Here is a 13,889-nt window from a genome sequence, read left to right as displayed (position 1 = left end):
TATAGCTACAAACTAATGAGCTCGCTGCCTACACCGCTCAGGAAATTGGTGGTTAGCCAAGTTATTTACCTACGGTTTTTACCAGACTGAAAGGACTTCGTACTCATAATGAACTTGCCTTTTTGGTAATGAATACTCATTTCAAAGAGTGCTGCAACTAGCCTTTACTGGTTAAGCGGCACTTTTAAATGCTCTTTTTTATCTCAGTTGAGTGTGTAGAGAAAACCTCGCTCCTTTCAGGCCCTGCAGGTAGCAGTCTGAGGGTTGTCTCAGGGCACGTTGTTCATCGCTTTCAAGCCTGGTTAGCAATTTTTGGTGTCCCCAGCCTATATTATTTTGAAAAGGCCTGATTTCAGAGCGTGGCCAGGTTTTTTTGCTAACTCAGAGCCTTACCGGATGTTCTGAATTTGGCAACCAGAATCTCCGGTTGCTTTCAAAAATGTTGAGTCTCGCTTTTAAGACGCGTCACCATTTTGTCCATTGAAAGATGAAGTATTGATTCCCTGGCGATTCTTCACTGGTGGCGATGTGGTTAGTGCCGTATCAGGAACTATGTCGCTCTATTTGTAGTGATTAAAACCAACATTTTCATCTGGGCCCTGTTTTTTTAGGCATCTCCATAGGACTGGTGCAGTGCCTGTAGCTGTTTTGCTTGGAAGTCTTTGCTGTCACTATATTAAAATAGCAGAAGCTATTAGTAATATAAAGTTACTCGTCTAGTACCCTCATCAAGCTGCTTAAAAAACCCAAAATCTTTCTTTTGCCCTGAACAGAAGATTTCAATCTTCAAACATTTTTTTCTTCCCATCTTCTTGTAAATGATTATTTTACTTTCCCCAGTCCTTAGACAGAAAATAAGAGATATGAAAATTCTTTCATTTACTGTGATAGAACAACTGTTTCTCCACACTTATTTTTGTATTATTTGAATTTTTCTGCTTTTAAATCTGTGTACTGTTAGAATTTTTTCTGGCAAGATAGAAAAGGTAAATAGTATTTGTGAAATATTCCTTTTATTATTTCATTTGCCTTGTTTAGCTAGCAGAATGTTCGCTATGCAATTTATACTGCTCTATACTCAGATCAAATTTAAGTGAAAAAAATGCTTCCCAGTGTCTTGCACAGTCGGTAAATCGTCTTATTTTGTAATACGTTTAGCTATTAGAATTCTCTTTTCTGTGACGCTTGATTTCAAGCGTACTCTTGTGCAATAGCCTGTTTTTAGTGATCTTGCTGCAATTTGGAATTTAGGAAATGTAAGAGTCATGGAAAAGGCTTTTAATGAAATCTTTCTGCAGACAGGAAGACAGTGACTCTGCTGCAGTGGCCATCCCGGAGCTGCTTCTAACTGGCCTCTTCCTCCGGACCACAAAATCATTTTGTGTAGTTCTAGTCACATCCCTTCTTTCCAGACTAGCGAACGCAGTTCTCGTTAGATCACGTTTAAATTGGTTTAAGGAGACTGTGGGAACTGTTTGGGTGTGTATAAGCATCTACACAGAGTCTTGCTCACTCTTTGCAAAGAACAAGCTGTCAGATAGGACAGAAGTGGAATTAGTAAAGGCTGTTTTACCAAATTTGAACTTCAGAAGAGTGTTAGAAGGAAGTACTAATATTGTGGACATTTGGGTTTTCTGCAAAATAAGCTGTGTGTTACAGAAGTTTCTTCTATTGAAACGACTCTTTTCCAAATGTCTGTTGCATTAGAGATAGGAACAATCAGGTTTTTTGAACAGGCAGGTACCCAATGGCTCTTACTTTGTTCTTCACTAGCTATTTTTTGTTACGTTTCTGTCTGCAGCAGGGGACTAAAAGACATTATTTTTTTCACTTCTGTGATCTTTAAGTCCATGTGTTTGTGTAAGGGGATGTGAATTTTTCTGCACGGTGATGACTGTTTTTCCATTAAAATATTGTTGATGGAGTAAAATGACCTTGAGCTTCTGGGAGTTTGAGTTTCGGGACGATGCGAATGGTTAGTAACACAGCCTGCAAAAACACTGCGAGAAATTAAATGTACGAGGAAATAGAATAATAAAGTAAACAGCTTTTCTCTCAAATGCCTCTTTTTGAAGAGGGTATTGAAAATTAAAGATCTTGAAAGAAAAATGAAGGGAAAACTATGTGTGAGTGCTGGAGAAGCTGCTGGTTGGAAAGGAACATAAATTGTCGCAGCCCATTGTCTCTGCTTCCCTTTGGATCAAATGTTTCTCTAACTGATGTTTTCCTTCCTACAGAAACTTTTCGTTATTATAACATTCAGCAAACATATAGTGGAGCAGATGGTGTCCCTAATCGGGTGAGTAATTCTTTAACACAGTAATACCTTCACTTACTAAGTGGAAAAATACTGAAGGAGTTAAATTAGATGTGCTGAAAATTGTGCTTTGCTTCAAAGTGGAAGCTTCGGCCAACACGTAATTTAAGTCTTATTTGCAACTTCATTCCTCACCTCAAAGGCTTCAAGTACTTCAAGAAGCATAACAGCATCGAAGGTCAGATGGCCTGAGTATGTGGTACCAACAGTTAACTTTCACCCAGAAATGTGATACGGCTCTTCCAGTTATAGGTTGCTACCCTTTTAGCTGCAAATAGACTGGGTTTTATGGACTTTCGTCAATGTTGTCGTGTGGTCCTATGACAAAAAGAATGAAAGAGCTGTTGTGATTTCTGCAGTGTCCCGAGATGGCAATAAACATCTTCCATAATTTGAACTACCTTGCACACTTAAAACATTAAATCTCTTCTAAAACGTCAGACTGAGAAATTCGGTGTGTAGAGTTATATCCCCTTCTATTAAACTTGGTTTTTCATAGGAGAAACAACAGTTTTCATGGATAAACTGTTCCTATTTTGAGAAAGTTTGTCTTTTACTTTTTTAGACTGAGTTCTTTAGCAATTGATTACTATTTTATTTTTAAGTGAAAATTACAGTTTAAAAGAAGAAAACTAAGCAAAAACCCAGGTAACAACAACAAGGGCGGGGGGAGAAGACAATTAAAACAAATTACATGGTGCCTCAGTGGCTTTGAAGAGTGGACACTGATGATGAAGTGCTAGATTTTTGCCTCATATCTACCTGTTCAGTCATGAAATTCTGCGTCATTTTAAAATCCGTCGTTGATGTTAACATTTCCTGCCTGGTAATCCAGCAAATAGCATCGCAACAGTCCCTCTCTAACCATGCAGAAGATTCCTAAACTGCTTGAATACAAACAAAGCATGCAACTTAATTAATTTAAACGTAGGCCACTAAATCAAATCATACGGATTTCATCAAAAATTCATGCTTAATTGTTCAAAGGAACAACTGTGTTCTTGGAAGGGATAAGCTGCTGCCCGTTTTCAGTACACCGACCACATTAATGTCAGGGATGCAGGTTTAAAGTTTTAAATGTGAGTCCCTAACATTTAAATAGAAAACTTTATTTTTCCATTTAATAATAGAAAAACTGGGGGGGTTGTTTTGGTTTCTTTATTTGTTTGTTTTGTGGTTTGTTTTTTTTAAACTAGATACCTAATATGGATCCATAAAATAAATGCTAAGGTGTTGCTAGTTTTCTGAGGTCTTTCGCTTGTTATATGGGGCAAACTGATTGACACCTTGCAATCCAAACTGTAGTAACGATTTTCACATAAAATCCCCAAAGCCACACTGCTCAAGAACAGTTTCGGGGAGGGCTGTCTGGAAATCATTCCTTTTAAAATATGTAAACTTCAAGTAGTTAATGCTACACAAAGAACAAGGAGTGTCGGAAGAAACATTCTTAGAGCATTTCACTAATAAAACAAATCCTGACTTTATTACTTCCTGATCTTCTGATTGGGTGTCTGGGTTGTAACAAACTTCAAAATTAATTTGTTGCTTTGAACATTTTTTTTTTTTTAAAAGAGAGAAATGTGGCTACTTTTAACCATCATTAGTTACCTTTTCTTAGTATCAGTCACAGCAGACCATTTACTACTAGCTTTTGTTCAGCACGGCGACTAGGGCAGGTATATTTCCAAAGATTCACTCTCCTGCAAATCTTTCAGCCAAAACTAGTAGGTTTTTTCCTACTTCATCTGTCTTGGAGATAATTTTGCATTGAATTACTTCAAATCCATTCACAAGACCTCTGCTGGATTCAGATTTTATTAGACGGTTGATGTCAGAGTTAAAAAATGTTCTCGGGAGACAGTAAGATTTTTGGAATGTCCCGGTATCCTTGACTTCTCTCAAGCTGTCTGCTAGCATTACCTCATCAATTTCTTTTAGAGTGGAGTATAAAACATGTTAAACAAAAGCTCGCATTAAATCCCTTATTATTAAATTAAAATATAGTTCTATTTAATGGTCAGTAACTTTATTTTAATCGAATTCTAGCTGGCAAAATGACTTAAGACTTTTTTTTTTGTCTGGGATATTGCTCTTAAACAATAGGAAATGTCTAAGCACAATACTTTAGAATAGTGAACATATTAATATACAGGAGAACTCAAAGCTAGACAGAAGATTAAGTTATGAGATACAGTCTGAGAATATTTGATTTTATGAGCCAGAGAGAATTTCTGGAGAACTACATGAGCCTTAGTTAGAAAGCACAAATGATTCACCTGCAGAGCTTGCCCACAGTCGGGACTTGTTTACTTCTGGTGCTGGGTGCTGCTGGCATCCCACGCTCGCCCTGCCCTAACCGGGCTTTTTTAATATCATTTAGGGTAATTCGATTTTACAGTTTTGTCTAAGTCTCCGTTACAAAAGGATCATGAAATGCTCCTTATATTAATTAGAGAAAGAAAGGAAAATAAAACGTGGCAGGAAATCCAGAAGTTCTTTAGAAAAGATTTGTGGAAGCGTTGGTGGTATCTAGTGTAGAAAACACAAAAAGGTAAGGAGGGTGGGTGGCAGTGGCGGCTGTGGTAGAAGGGACGAGGAGACATGGCTGGGTTTAGGAACCTGAAGGCAGCGCGAGCCTTGGAAAGCAAAGCTGAGGAGGATTACAGAGATACTGGTAATTATCGACCTGTTCTACCAGCTAGTAGTTTGAAGTTGTATTGTTGCTGTCTAAAATGCTGGAAGCGGATAATGTTTTCTCTCAGCTTATATTTCATTCACAAGCTTTTGTGAGGAAAGGTGGTGTGTAAGAGTTTTTGTTGTATCCTGACACTTAAAGAAGAGTTTAACTTGCTGGTCGTCTGTGTAAAATACTTCCATGCTGGTTTTAGGCCAAACCTAGCCCGCTTAAAATGTTTAATTATCATGTGTGTTGTGGGTTTTCTTTTGGCTCTTAAATCTTTCCATTTAATTTATTTTTTTTTTACCTACAGCTGCAGGATTGTTTATGAAGTCACACTGAGCATATTGCTTTTAAACACGATCATATTTTCTTTGAAGTGGCAGTTTCAAATGGGGATTAAGAATTCCCAGAAAACTACTAAAGAAATAATTCTCAAAGTACACACCATCCACAAAACTGCCATCAATTCTGGGTAAATGTTCAGAAAGAAAAAAAAAAAATCTGATTTTTTTTATTTTTTAGTTCAGCATACTCTATTCTTATTTTGTGAAAATGAGCTAATAACTTTAGAACTTGAAGAGACATCTAAAAAATTCATAAACAGGTTTTATATAGCGTTAGACAGCACGTGGCCTTCACCTCAAGCCTCTGAACTCCAGAGGCACGTGGTGGCTGCGTCCCTTTTGGACAAATCCCACCCTTCCGGGAGGGAGATTCCCTCTGGCTGTCGTTAAGTTAATGATGAACTGCAGAAGGTGTTAATTACAGAGGCTGTGATAGCTACTCAGAGGGGAGGCGAGGGGAACTAGAAACTAATCTATTCAATTAACAAACTGAGTCAATAAACTAATTTGAAGTTTAAATAGAAGGCGGTGAAATGCATATAAAAAAAATGGCATGCTTCCACAGATTTAAAAAAAAAAAAAAAAAAAAAAGTCTTTTTTTTTTTTTTAAGTTCATTTGTTAGTGCTACATCCGGTGGGTGAGGCGTGGTAACGCTGTGAGGTGTCATTCACCAAACTCTGAAAATCTGTCCCCAAATGTCAGTGCTTCTGAAGGGGTTTCTCAGCCTGGTGGTTTCTGTGGAACACATTTTCATGCTTTCCAGCTCTGCAGGCCCGTTTGAACGGTTGCATGTCTTAAAGGAAAAACAGGTTTTGGGTAGCAGGTACTTGTAGCATTGCCTTGACAAACCAGTTTGCTGCTCTGTATTGTGCCATAATTTGCTTCACAACATAATCTCACTTCATTCTCGTAAGGAGCGTGATGTTCCTTTCACCAGAAAAGTACAGATGAAATCATGGTGACTGATGTAACTGGAAACTTTGCTTAAAGATTGTCTATTTTTTTCCAAAAGTATTTTACAATATAGGTTTAGGTTATTTCTTTAGAGTGTAAGTCAAGAAGCTACAGTGATAGAAAGGGCTGCACCAGAAATCAGTTGTCCTGGCGTGGAAGAGCCCTGTTTTGATGGACATTGTGCCACGTGACTGGGTTTTTTGGGTGTGTTCACCAAGGTTTGAGGCCACAGCGTGGCCTCTGCTGGTGCCTCTCCCCGGCGTCCCATCACTCTGCCTGGGCAGAGCAGAAGCAAAGGAGCCAGCGCAGCCTCCCAGCCGCATCTTCTGACCTGCTGGACCTTTGTTTTGTGCGAGAAAGTCCATCTCCTGTTGAACTGGCGTCTTCCTTAAAGGATATTTGGAAAAATAGGTTCCAATCAATATTTAAAATAAAACCCATGTGGTAGAGTTCAACCGAAAATAACCTGGAGTGGCTGAGAACATGGGTAACTGAGCAGTGACTTCAAAATCTCCTGAAATAAATCCTCCTGGAAGGTTATACCAATACACCTGACATTTCTTGGTACAGTAAATCAAGGGCTCTCCTCCCACAGGCGTATCAGAAACCTGTGGGACTGTGCCCTCATCACACACCCTGCACACAATGGAGCAGCTCTGCACAAAACAAGGCTTTAGCGGCTTGAAAGGGACACAGATGTGGGTGAAATTTGAGTAGCTTTGGTGTTGAAAACCTTCCAGTGGATCACAACAGAATTATAAAAGTTTATTTGCAAAGGGCCTGTAGGATTTAACTCCGAGCAAGCAAGCTTTTTTAATAAATTCTGTACAGAAATAGTGCTCTATCTTTAAAATACAAGAAGTTTCCTTACAAAGAGCGATGCTGAGCAGAGTTAGGAACCAGAAGTACAGAGATGTTGCAATTCCTATTTTTGAAAGCATTGATTTTAACGTAACAGAATGTCACGAGAAAAAAATGTTTTGCAGGCAGCTTGGTTAACGTGGCTACTGGAGCGTAGCTCTAGGTATAAATGACGTCAAACGTGTAACGATTTTAGCTTAGTAATCTTCAAATAAGATATTTTCTTCCTTCATCCCGTAAAGCCAGGGGAATCTGCCAAGTAGCCTTTTAACCCCCCAAAATGTTTTGGTTGATCCTGACCATAAACCAGATTTATTTTCTGCCGTTTTAGAGACGCTGAACGCAGATAACATCTGAGTTTGATGGAATGTTCTGGGGCCGAGGTGGCGATGCTGGAGGCTGAGGGCTGCCGTTAGTGCCGGGTTGTGTCAGGGATGCTCCCGGGAGCCGGGGACCGGGTTTGTGGCAGCATCATCTCCTGGGGAGCCCGGAGCTCCACTGAGTCACTGCGGGTCCTGTATGGCCCGGCCTCGGGAAACGGATGGTTTAAATACTGTGAGAATCTTTATCAGCACAGGAAATGACAGCTCATTAAAATACTAACCGTTAAGCCTGTTTAGATCACTGTCTGGAAAAAAATTAACCGTTGAAGGTTCAGATAACTTGCGGGAAGAAAGGTGCTCTGTTTTAGACAGTGAACAACGCAGAACCCAAGTTAATCAGCTTTGCTAATTGCCCAGTGGCATCAAAGTATTTCCGTTGGGATCTATTTTTCAGTGGTTTATAAAATGTCTAATTTTCAAAGAAGCTGATGCCATCCTGGAGCAAAACTTGCAGTTTCTTTTGAGGGAGGGATGGCTAAAATAACCAATACACCAATGCCTTATTGCTTTTGAGCTGCTGGATGGATTTTTCCTGTGTTCTTACAAGGGAATGGAGGAATTGTGAATCTAGTAGAGAGGAGCTCTGTGTGGGAGGAATGGCTGTCGGGTGTGATGATTTAACGATGTTTTGCATAATTGCTCTGAAGGTGAAAGCTTTGGCCCTGTGGCCTAGCTGTCAATAGCTAATCTGGTTTAAAGAAATTCTTTTAAAAAAGAAGCGTTGGGGGTAGCGGGAGGGAAGCCCCCATCCCAGCACGCTCCCTCCTGCCTGTGTGACATTCCGCGGTGCCCCTGAGCTCCCTTTTTTGTGGCAGGGGATAATCCCCGGCCTTGGGCGGGCGAGATGCCGCCTGTGCGCGGGGCTGGCGCCGGCAAAACGAACCCACAGTGATATTTTCCTCTTAGTTTGGTTTTCTGTTGTTTCAAAATTTCTTTGGCTGTTGTCTTCAGTTTGAATCGTGGTGCTGGCGTTTCCTAAAAGACTGGTTTTTCTCCAGCTGGACTAGCCCAAATAGCCGAATCCGAGCAAAATGTCTATGGCACTGTTTGTCCCCAGACCCCAAGAGGGTCCGGGCAAGGACAGAGTGTGCGTGCCAGGGATGACCAAACCGGTCCCCCACTTCACACTTCAATGGTTTTTCCAAATTAACAGCTGTGGATATTAGAGAGATCATCCATAAACCGGGGTTGTGACTCAACATTGCATCACCTTGCCGAGCTGGCGGGCTCCAGCCTGGGAGCCCGGTGACCTCTTTGCACCGTCCATTCAATTCCTGTGGTTCTTGCTGCCCTTCAGATTATTATTTCCATGATAAAATGGACTTCTGGGGGTTTAAACCTGCCGCGCTTAGTGTTTCTTGATCATCCCAACCGAGGTCCTGATTCCAGTTGTTCATGTGAGCTGCTGCATTGGGTATAAAATTCAGAACTGAGTGCCACTGAACTTTGTGTTTAATTTCAGTCTCCGTCAGAATAAATGGAGTTTAAGGACTGCTTAGAGTTAATCATCTGCTTAATCATCACTGGCTCTTAGAGGCCTCTTACAAATGAGAAAGTTTCATTAGCGGTAAAACCCCACCGTATTAATGTTCCCAAAGTGTGGGCCTGAAGTGACAGCTTCAGTGTTTCTTGAAAATACTTGCTAATTCTGACACTTCTCTCTGGAAAAATAGATGAATATGCTCATCTGCAGAGGTTTTTATAAGATGGGAACTTCTCATCGTAAATATGTCCTGGACTGATAAACTATTTTTATTTTTTTTTTGTGAAATGTTAGTGCAATGATACTAAAATGCAGCATTTGGCCCAGCTTATAATTAGGGGAGTGTTCACAACCTCTAAAAGCATAGGTCAGGAAATTTCAATAACTCCAGGGTAACCCATACTCTTAAAGATCCGGTAAGATGAAAAATCTGCCTTTCAAAAGTGCAAATATAATGATTACATGGTTTTAAAGAAATATTTCTAATACTAGTAAAAATGCAGCTGACTGAAGTGCTGAATCACTTTCTACTTTCTGTTAAGCTGGCGCAGGGAAAATACCTTTGTTTTTTTCTCCTCTCGCTTTGGTGCTTTATCCATTGAGAAAACACCTCCCTGTTCTGCCAAAGATCCTGTTAAAAATATCAGTTTCCCCAAAATCCTCCCTGCCACTTCATGACTAGTGACAGGCGTTTGAGGGTCAAATACTGATAGCCGTTCTTTAAAAAGCAAACTAATAAGCTGTACAGTGTATTTTAATAAACACAGTTTTGCTGTAACTGGAATAGAAGTTTTCGGGCTCAGACTGGCAGAATCTGTACTTTGTTGGTGTCATTTTGAAACTAATCCTAGAAGAACTTTGCTGAATCTCGGTAGTGCGGTGCTTCAGATAGATGTGAAGTTGTTTTATTTGTTGGGGGAAAAAAAAACAACTATATAATTTTTCATTTGGATAGAAATCGTGGCTCTTAGGTTAAAAAAGGAAAAATCAAAAATGCATCTTTTTAATTACAAATACTAGGTAATACTTCTGAAAACAGGCTCCAACAGTGTTTTTTTTCAGTGAAGCAAAATTCTTAATGGGTGTTTATGTTGTATTAGAATGCAGGTAATGTTTTTTACTAAAATGTTATGATTTTAATGAATTTAGGCTGTGCCAAAAGCTAGTGCAATTTTTTGGAAGTCTGTTTTCAGTTTCAATTCCTTCTGAAACATTCCATTTTAGCAGATGATCAGAACGAATTAAAACAAAAATTGGTGTTTAATGTTAACTGTTCTCTACAATTTCTTCTGAATCAAAATTTCTTCAGAGGTTTTTTTTCCTCAAAAAAAAAAAAAATCCAAAGCATTTTTTTTCTCAATCTTCTGGTAAAACCGTGGCTGGTCTCTTTGGTTTTCTAACGAATTTTGTTGAAAGGACGGAATACACGAGAGCGGCACCTTTATTCCTAACAGAGCACCCTTGTTGCTGATGAACTGCAAAATTCATTAATAATAATAGCAACTAGTGAAATGTATTTCAGTGCTTATTTTGACAGATAACTCATAGGGATTTTTTTTTATTATTATTTTTTTAAATTGAAGTCCTAAAGCAGCTCACTAAGAGCCACCTTTTAAGCTTTCAAGGTTGTGTGTTTGGGGGTTTTTTAATGTGTTTTGGTTTGGCAGACAGAGACTACAAAGTGCGGAGGAGCTAAATTCTGTTGCACACTGAGTCCTTTTATTTTCCTATCCGTTCATATTCTTTGTTTGAAAGACAATCGGTTTGATGCTCAAAGGAAAATGCCAGGAATTGGGTTTATTCTACGAGCGGGGTTATCTTCCAGCATCTTCCCTGCTTGGGTGGGAGGTGTAAACAGGCCTGTGGTTGGCATCAGCGGGGTTCGAAGGTGCATCTCAAAGTCATTGGGACGTGGCACAGAATTATGATGCAAAACTGGTCCCTTTGCCCCTGTACCTGCGCCCAGTGCCAGTGTCACCCTCCAAAAGTCACAGCGAAGCTGTCCCCCTCCGCCTTTGATGAGAACAGGGTTAGTCAGCTCAACCCCACTAGGTCTGGGGGGGTACCACTCATTTTTTGTAATTAAATAAAATGAAAACTGATTTTTTTTTTTAAGACTTAGATCTACGGTGATGTCTGCAGTTTGTATATTAGGTGACACGTAGGTTACCTGGTTGATTAAATGATTGAATTTTGTTGAGAGGGTACAAGTAACTAATATTGTCCCACTGGAATGGGATTTCAAAAATTTGAGTCCTAGTGCTGTGGGTTCGTGATTTTCTAGATGTTACTGTGTTTTATTTTGCTCCTTATTTAAATTTATGCACATTTTTTCGGTATTAAAGTCTCTGCGAATGTGCAAAACATGGCAGACTTTTAGAAACCAAGGTCCTTGCATTCAGGATCTCACAGTTCTTCAGAACGGCTGTACTAAAATGAATGTTGTGCACTTGGTTCTCAGCCATGCTGACACAAGAAAAAAAATAGAAAAAAATAGGAAAATAGAATACAAAAGAAAAAGAATACTTTTAATGAAAAAAAAATTGAAATACAGCGTTGATGCACCAGGATCTCCTCAAGCCACCTGAACTTGGGTTTTGTGTTTGTTGTGTTGGTTAGTGCTAATTGGACACTGACTTTGTTCGGTTTTCAGAAAAAAAATGGAGGCATTAGAAGAACCATTCTGTTAATCATTCATCTCTCATCATTTAAATATTCCTCGTTTCATAATGATGCAGAAGTTTAAACTATTGCCTTTCCGTAGCTTTTTCCGGGCTTCCAAGCGTGGTTTGACAAAGAAACCTTGAAAACGTAACTCATTTTTAAAACTGTGACTCGTCCTGATCAGCGAGTCATTAGGAGAATTTTTACCACGAGGAAAGTCAGCTTCGGAAGGGACGGCTCTGAAAAGCTGGAAACCTTTTGTAAAGGTTGACACACTCTTGTGTAAAATGTGTAATAGTCTGTAGAGTCTGTAACAGGGCTTTAGGCTCGCCTCTTTTTTTTTTTTTCTCTTTTTTTTTTTTGCTGAAATTTTACCAGTCCAGGCACAGAATTTACTCACCCGTTTGTATCATCGTGATGGTGAATCATAAGGGAAGCAATCTTTTTCTTGTAAATATGTTAAAAAAAAATATTTGCCCCTGGCTATTGAAGGAAATAGATTTAGCAGAGGAGAGCGAGCTCCTTAGTTTCTTCGGTCATAAATTCTTAAGATTAGAAAGGTGTTATTTTATAATTGGGCCTTATCCTGGAAAAGGGAATCCTGTGTCAAATCAGGAGGAAAATAATTTTAGAGATCCAGCCCTCCGGTAGCAATTGTGGTCATTCGGAGAGGAGACAGTCAGTTTGTAAAACTGTCTGTGTGTATCGTGGTGTATTAAGTGTGTTTTTACCAAATCCTCCCTGGAGTAGGAGTGTGAAGAATCAAAACTGCAGGGCTGAAATTCAGGTGACTTGTTTTAATGTAGAAGACTGTGTTAGTTTCTTTAAAATTACCAAAAAAAATAAAATTTCTGTTCTCTTTGAAATTAAAACGGGGTTTGTCGCCAATGGGAAGCCTCCCGTGGACAGGGTGGGGGGCGGTGGATGGAACTTTGGGAGCCCTCGGACCCCGCGTGTCCTCCCACCGCACAGCTCAGCTGGTGGCGTCGCCAGGGGGAATTCCTCCTCTATAGGATTTATTTATTATTTAAGTGTCATGGCAATTATTAAAGCTCCTTGGACCTCCTGCTAAATAGCACAGCGCGTAGATTTGATGAAAAATTACCCCCGTTGGTTTTGATTAAAGTCTGGCGGGGCTGGGGTGTTCGGAGGTTGGAGCTGTGGGGGTCTGACACCCTCCTGCCCCAGAGGTGGGAGAGGAGCCGCATCCGTCGTCTTTGTGAGGTTAACGTAAGAACAAGGTGTTCAGTAACGTATTGTAGCTTTTGTGCAAGTCATCTGCCATAAACCATGGCATGATTCAGAGCAGGGTTCATAGTTCCTTCTTTGTTCCTTTGTTAATCACTGACTCGGGGGAGGCGCCTGCAGAATTTGCTAATGCATTCTTTTTGGGGAAGGATGACGCACAGATTGTCCTAATAAGGACTTAGTTTGAGAAAGGGGCCGTCTTCTTTGAGAAGACAGGGGCAAGTCATAGGGCGAGCAGTTTCTTTTTTAACTGGGGGATGACACAAGCACAAGTCATTTCCTTATTAATCGGTTCAAACCAGTTCTTACAGGAACTGCTGGTGATAAATGTGGGACTTCTCAGAAGTCATTCATTTTCTTCCCCGCGCTGCCCCGGTGCACAGCCCCAGCTGCCTTCTCCCTGCCCCGAAGGAACTGCTCCAGCTCACAGCAGCGCGTTCACACTGCTTTCCTCGCAAAGATATTTTTTTTCTTTTTAAGCACTTTTTGAGGATCTGGGGAACTATGTCCCTTTCAGAAGTGTCAGCTAAAAAGATGAAATACACTTTATGTCATGGTTATCTGCTGTCTCTAGCAGCGATGCCCCCCTGAGCTGTAGCTCAAGCTGAACTTTGTTCTGATTGGGTCAAAGTGGTAAGTTTCGGGGAAAAAAAAAATATTTTTTTTTGTTTTTTTTTTTTTCTCCCCTATTTTGTCATGTTCTCTGGGATGAACTTTGCATCAGTGCTATTCCAAGTGTAGGTCCTTCTCTTCAGAAGCCATTTCAAGAATATTTGGAAGCTCAGAGGATAAAACTCCACCACAGAGCTGACAGCGGCGTGCCGCAGGTAAGAGCCTCTCTGCCTCCCTCCCCAGGTAATTGTTCCCTTCTCTAGCTGTCTTTCGACTCCCCAGGTTTCCCGATGTAACCTGTTTTTCAAAGATTTGCAGTGGGCCAGGGCATAGGTAAAA

At 40.2% G+C, this 13,889-nt stretch overlaps 1 protein-coding gene across 3 annotated transcripts in view; it reads left to right on the top strand.

Annotated features, from left to right (window-relative positions):
- The window catches only part of VMP1 (vacuole membrane protein 1), a 69,175-nt gene that overhangs the window by 53,255 nt on the left and 2,031 nt on the right, over nt 1–13,889 (top strand). For all 3 annotated transcript variants that reach the window (XM_063340275.1, XM_063340276.1, XM_063340274.1), the window contains 2 exons: nt 2,238–2,299; nt 13,663–13,765. In XM_063340275.1, the coding sequence (XP_063196345.1) occupies nt 2,238–2,299; nt 13,663–13,765 (165 nt within the window). The remainder of the gene's footprint in view (nt 1–2,237; nt 2,300–13,662; nt 13,766–13,889) is intronic.

This window comes from Chroicocephalus ridibundus, chromosome 7 (assembly GCF_963924245.1).
Source record: "Chroicocephalus ridibundus chromosome 7, bChrRid1.1, whole genome shotgun sequence".
NCBI lineage: Eukaryota > Metazoa > Chordata > Aves > Charadriiformes > Laridae > Chroicocephalus > Chroicocephalus ridibundus.
The sequence above is the reverse complement of the archived record's forward strand: the minus strand, read 5'-3'. Positions and strand labels throughout refer to the sequence as shown.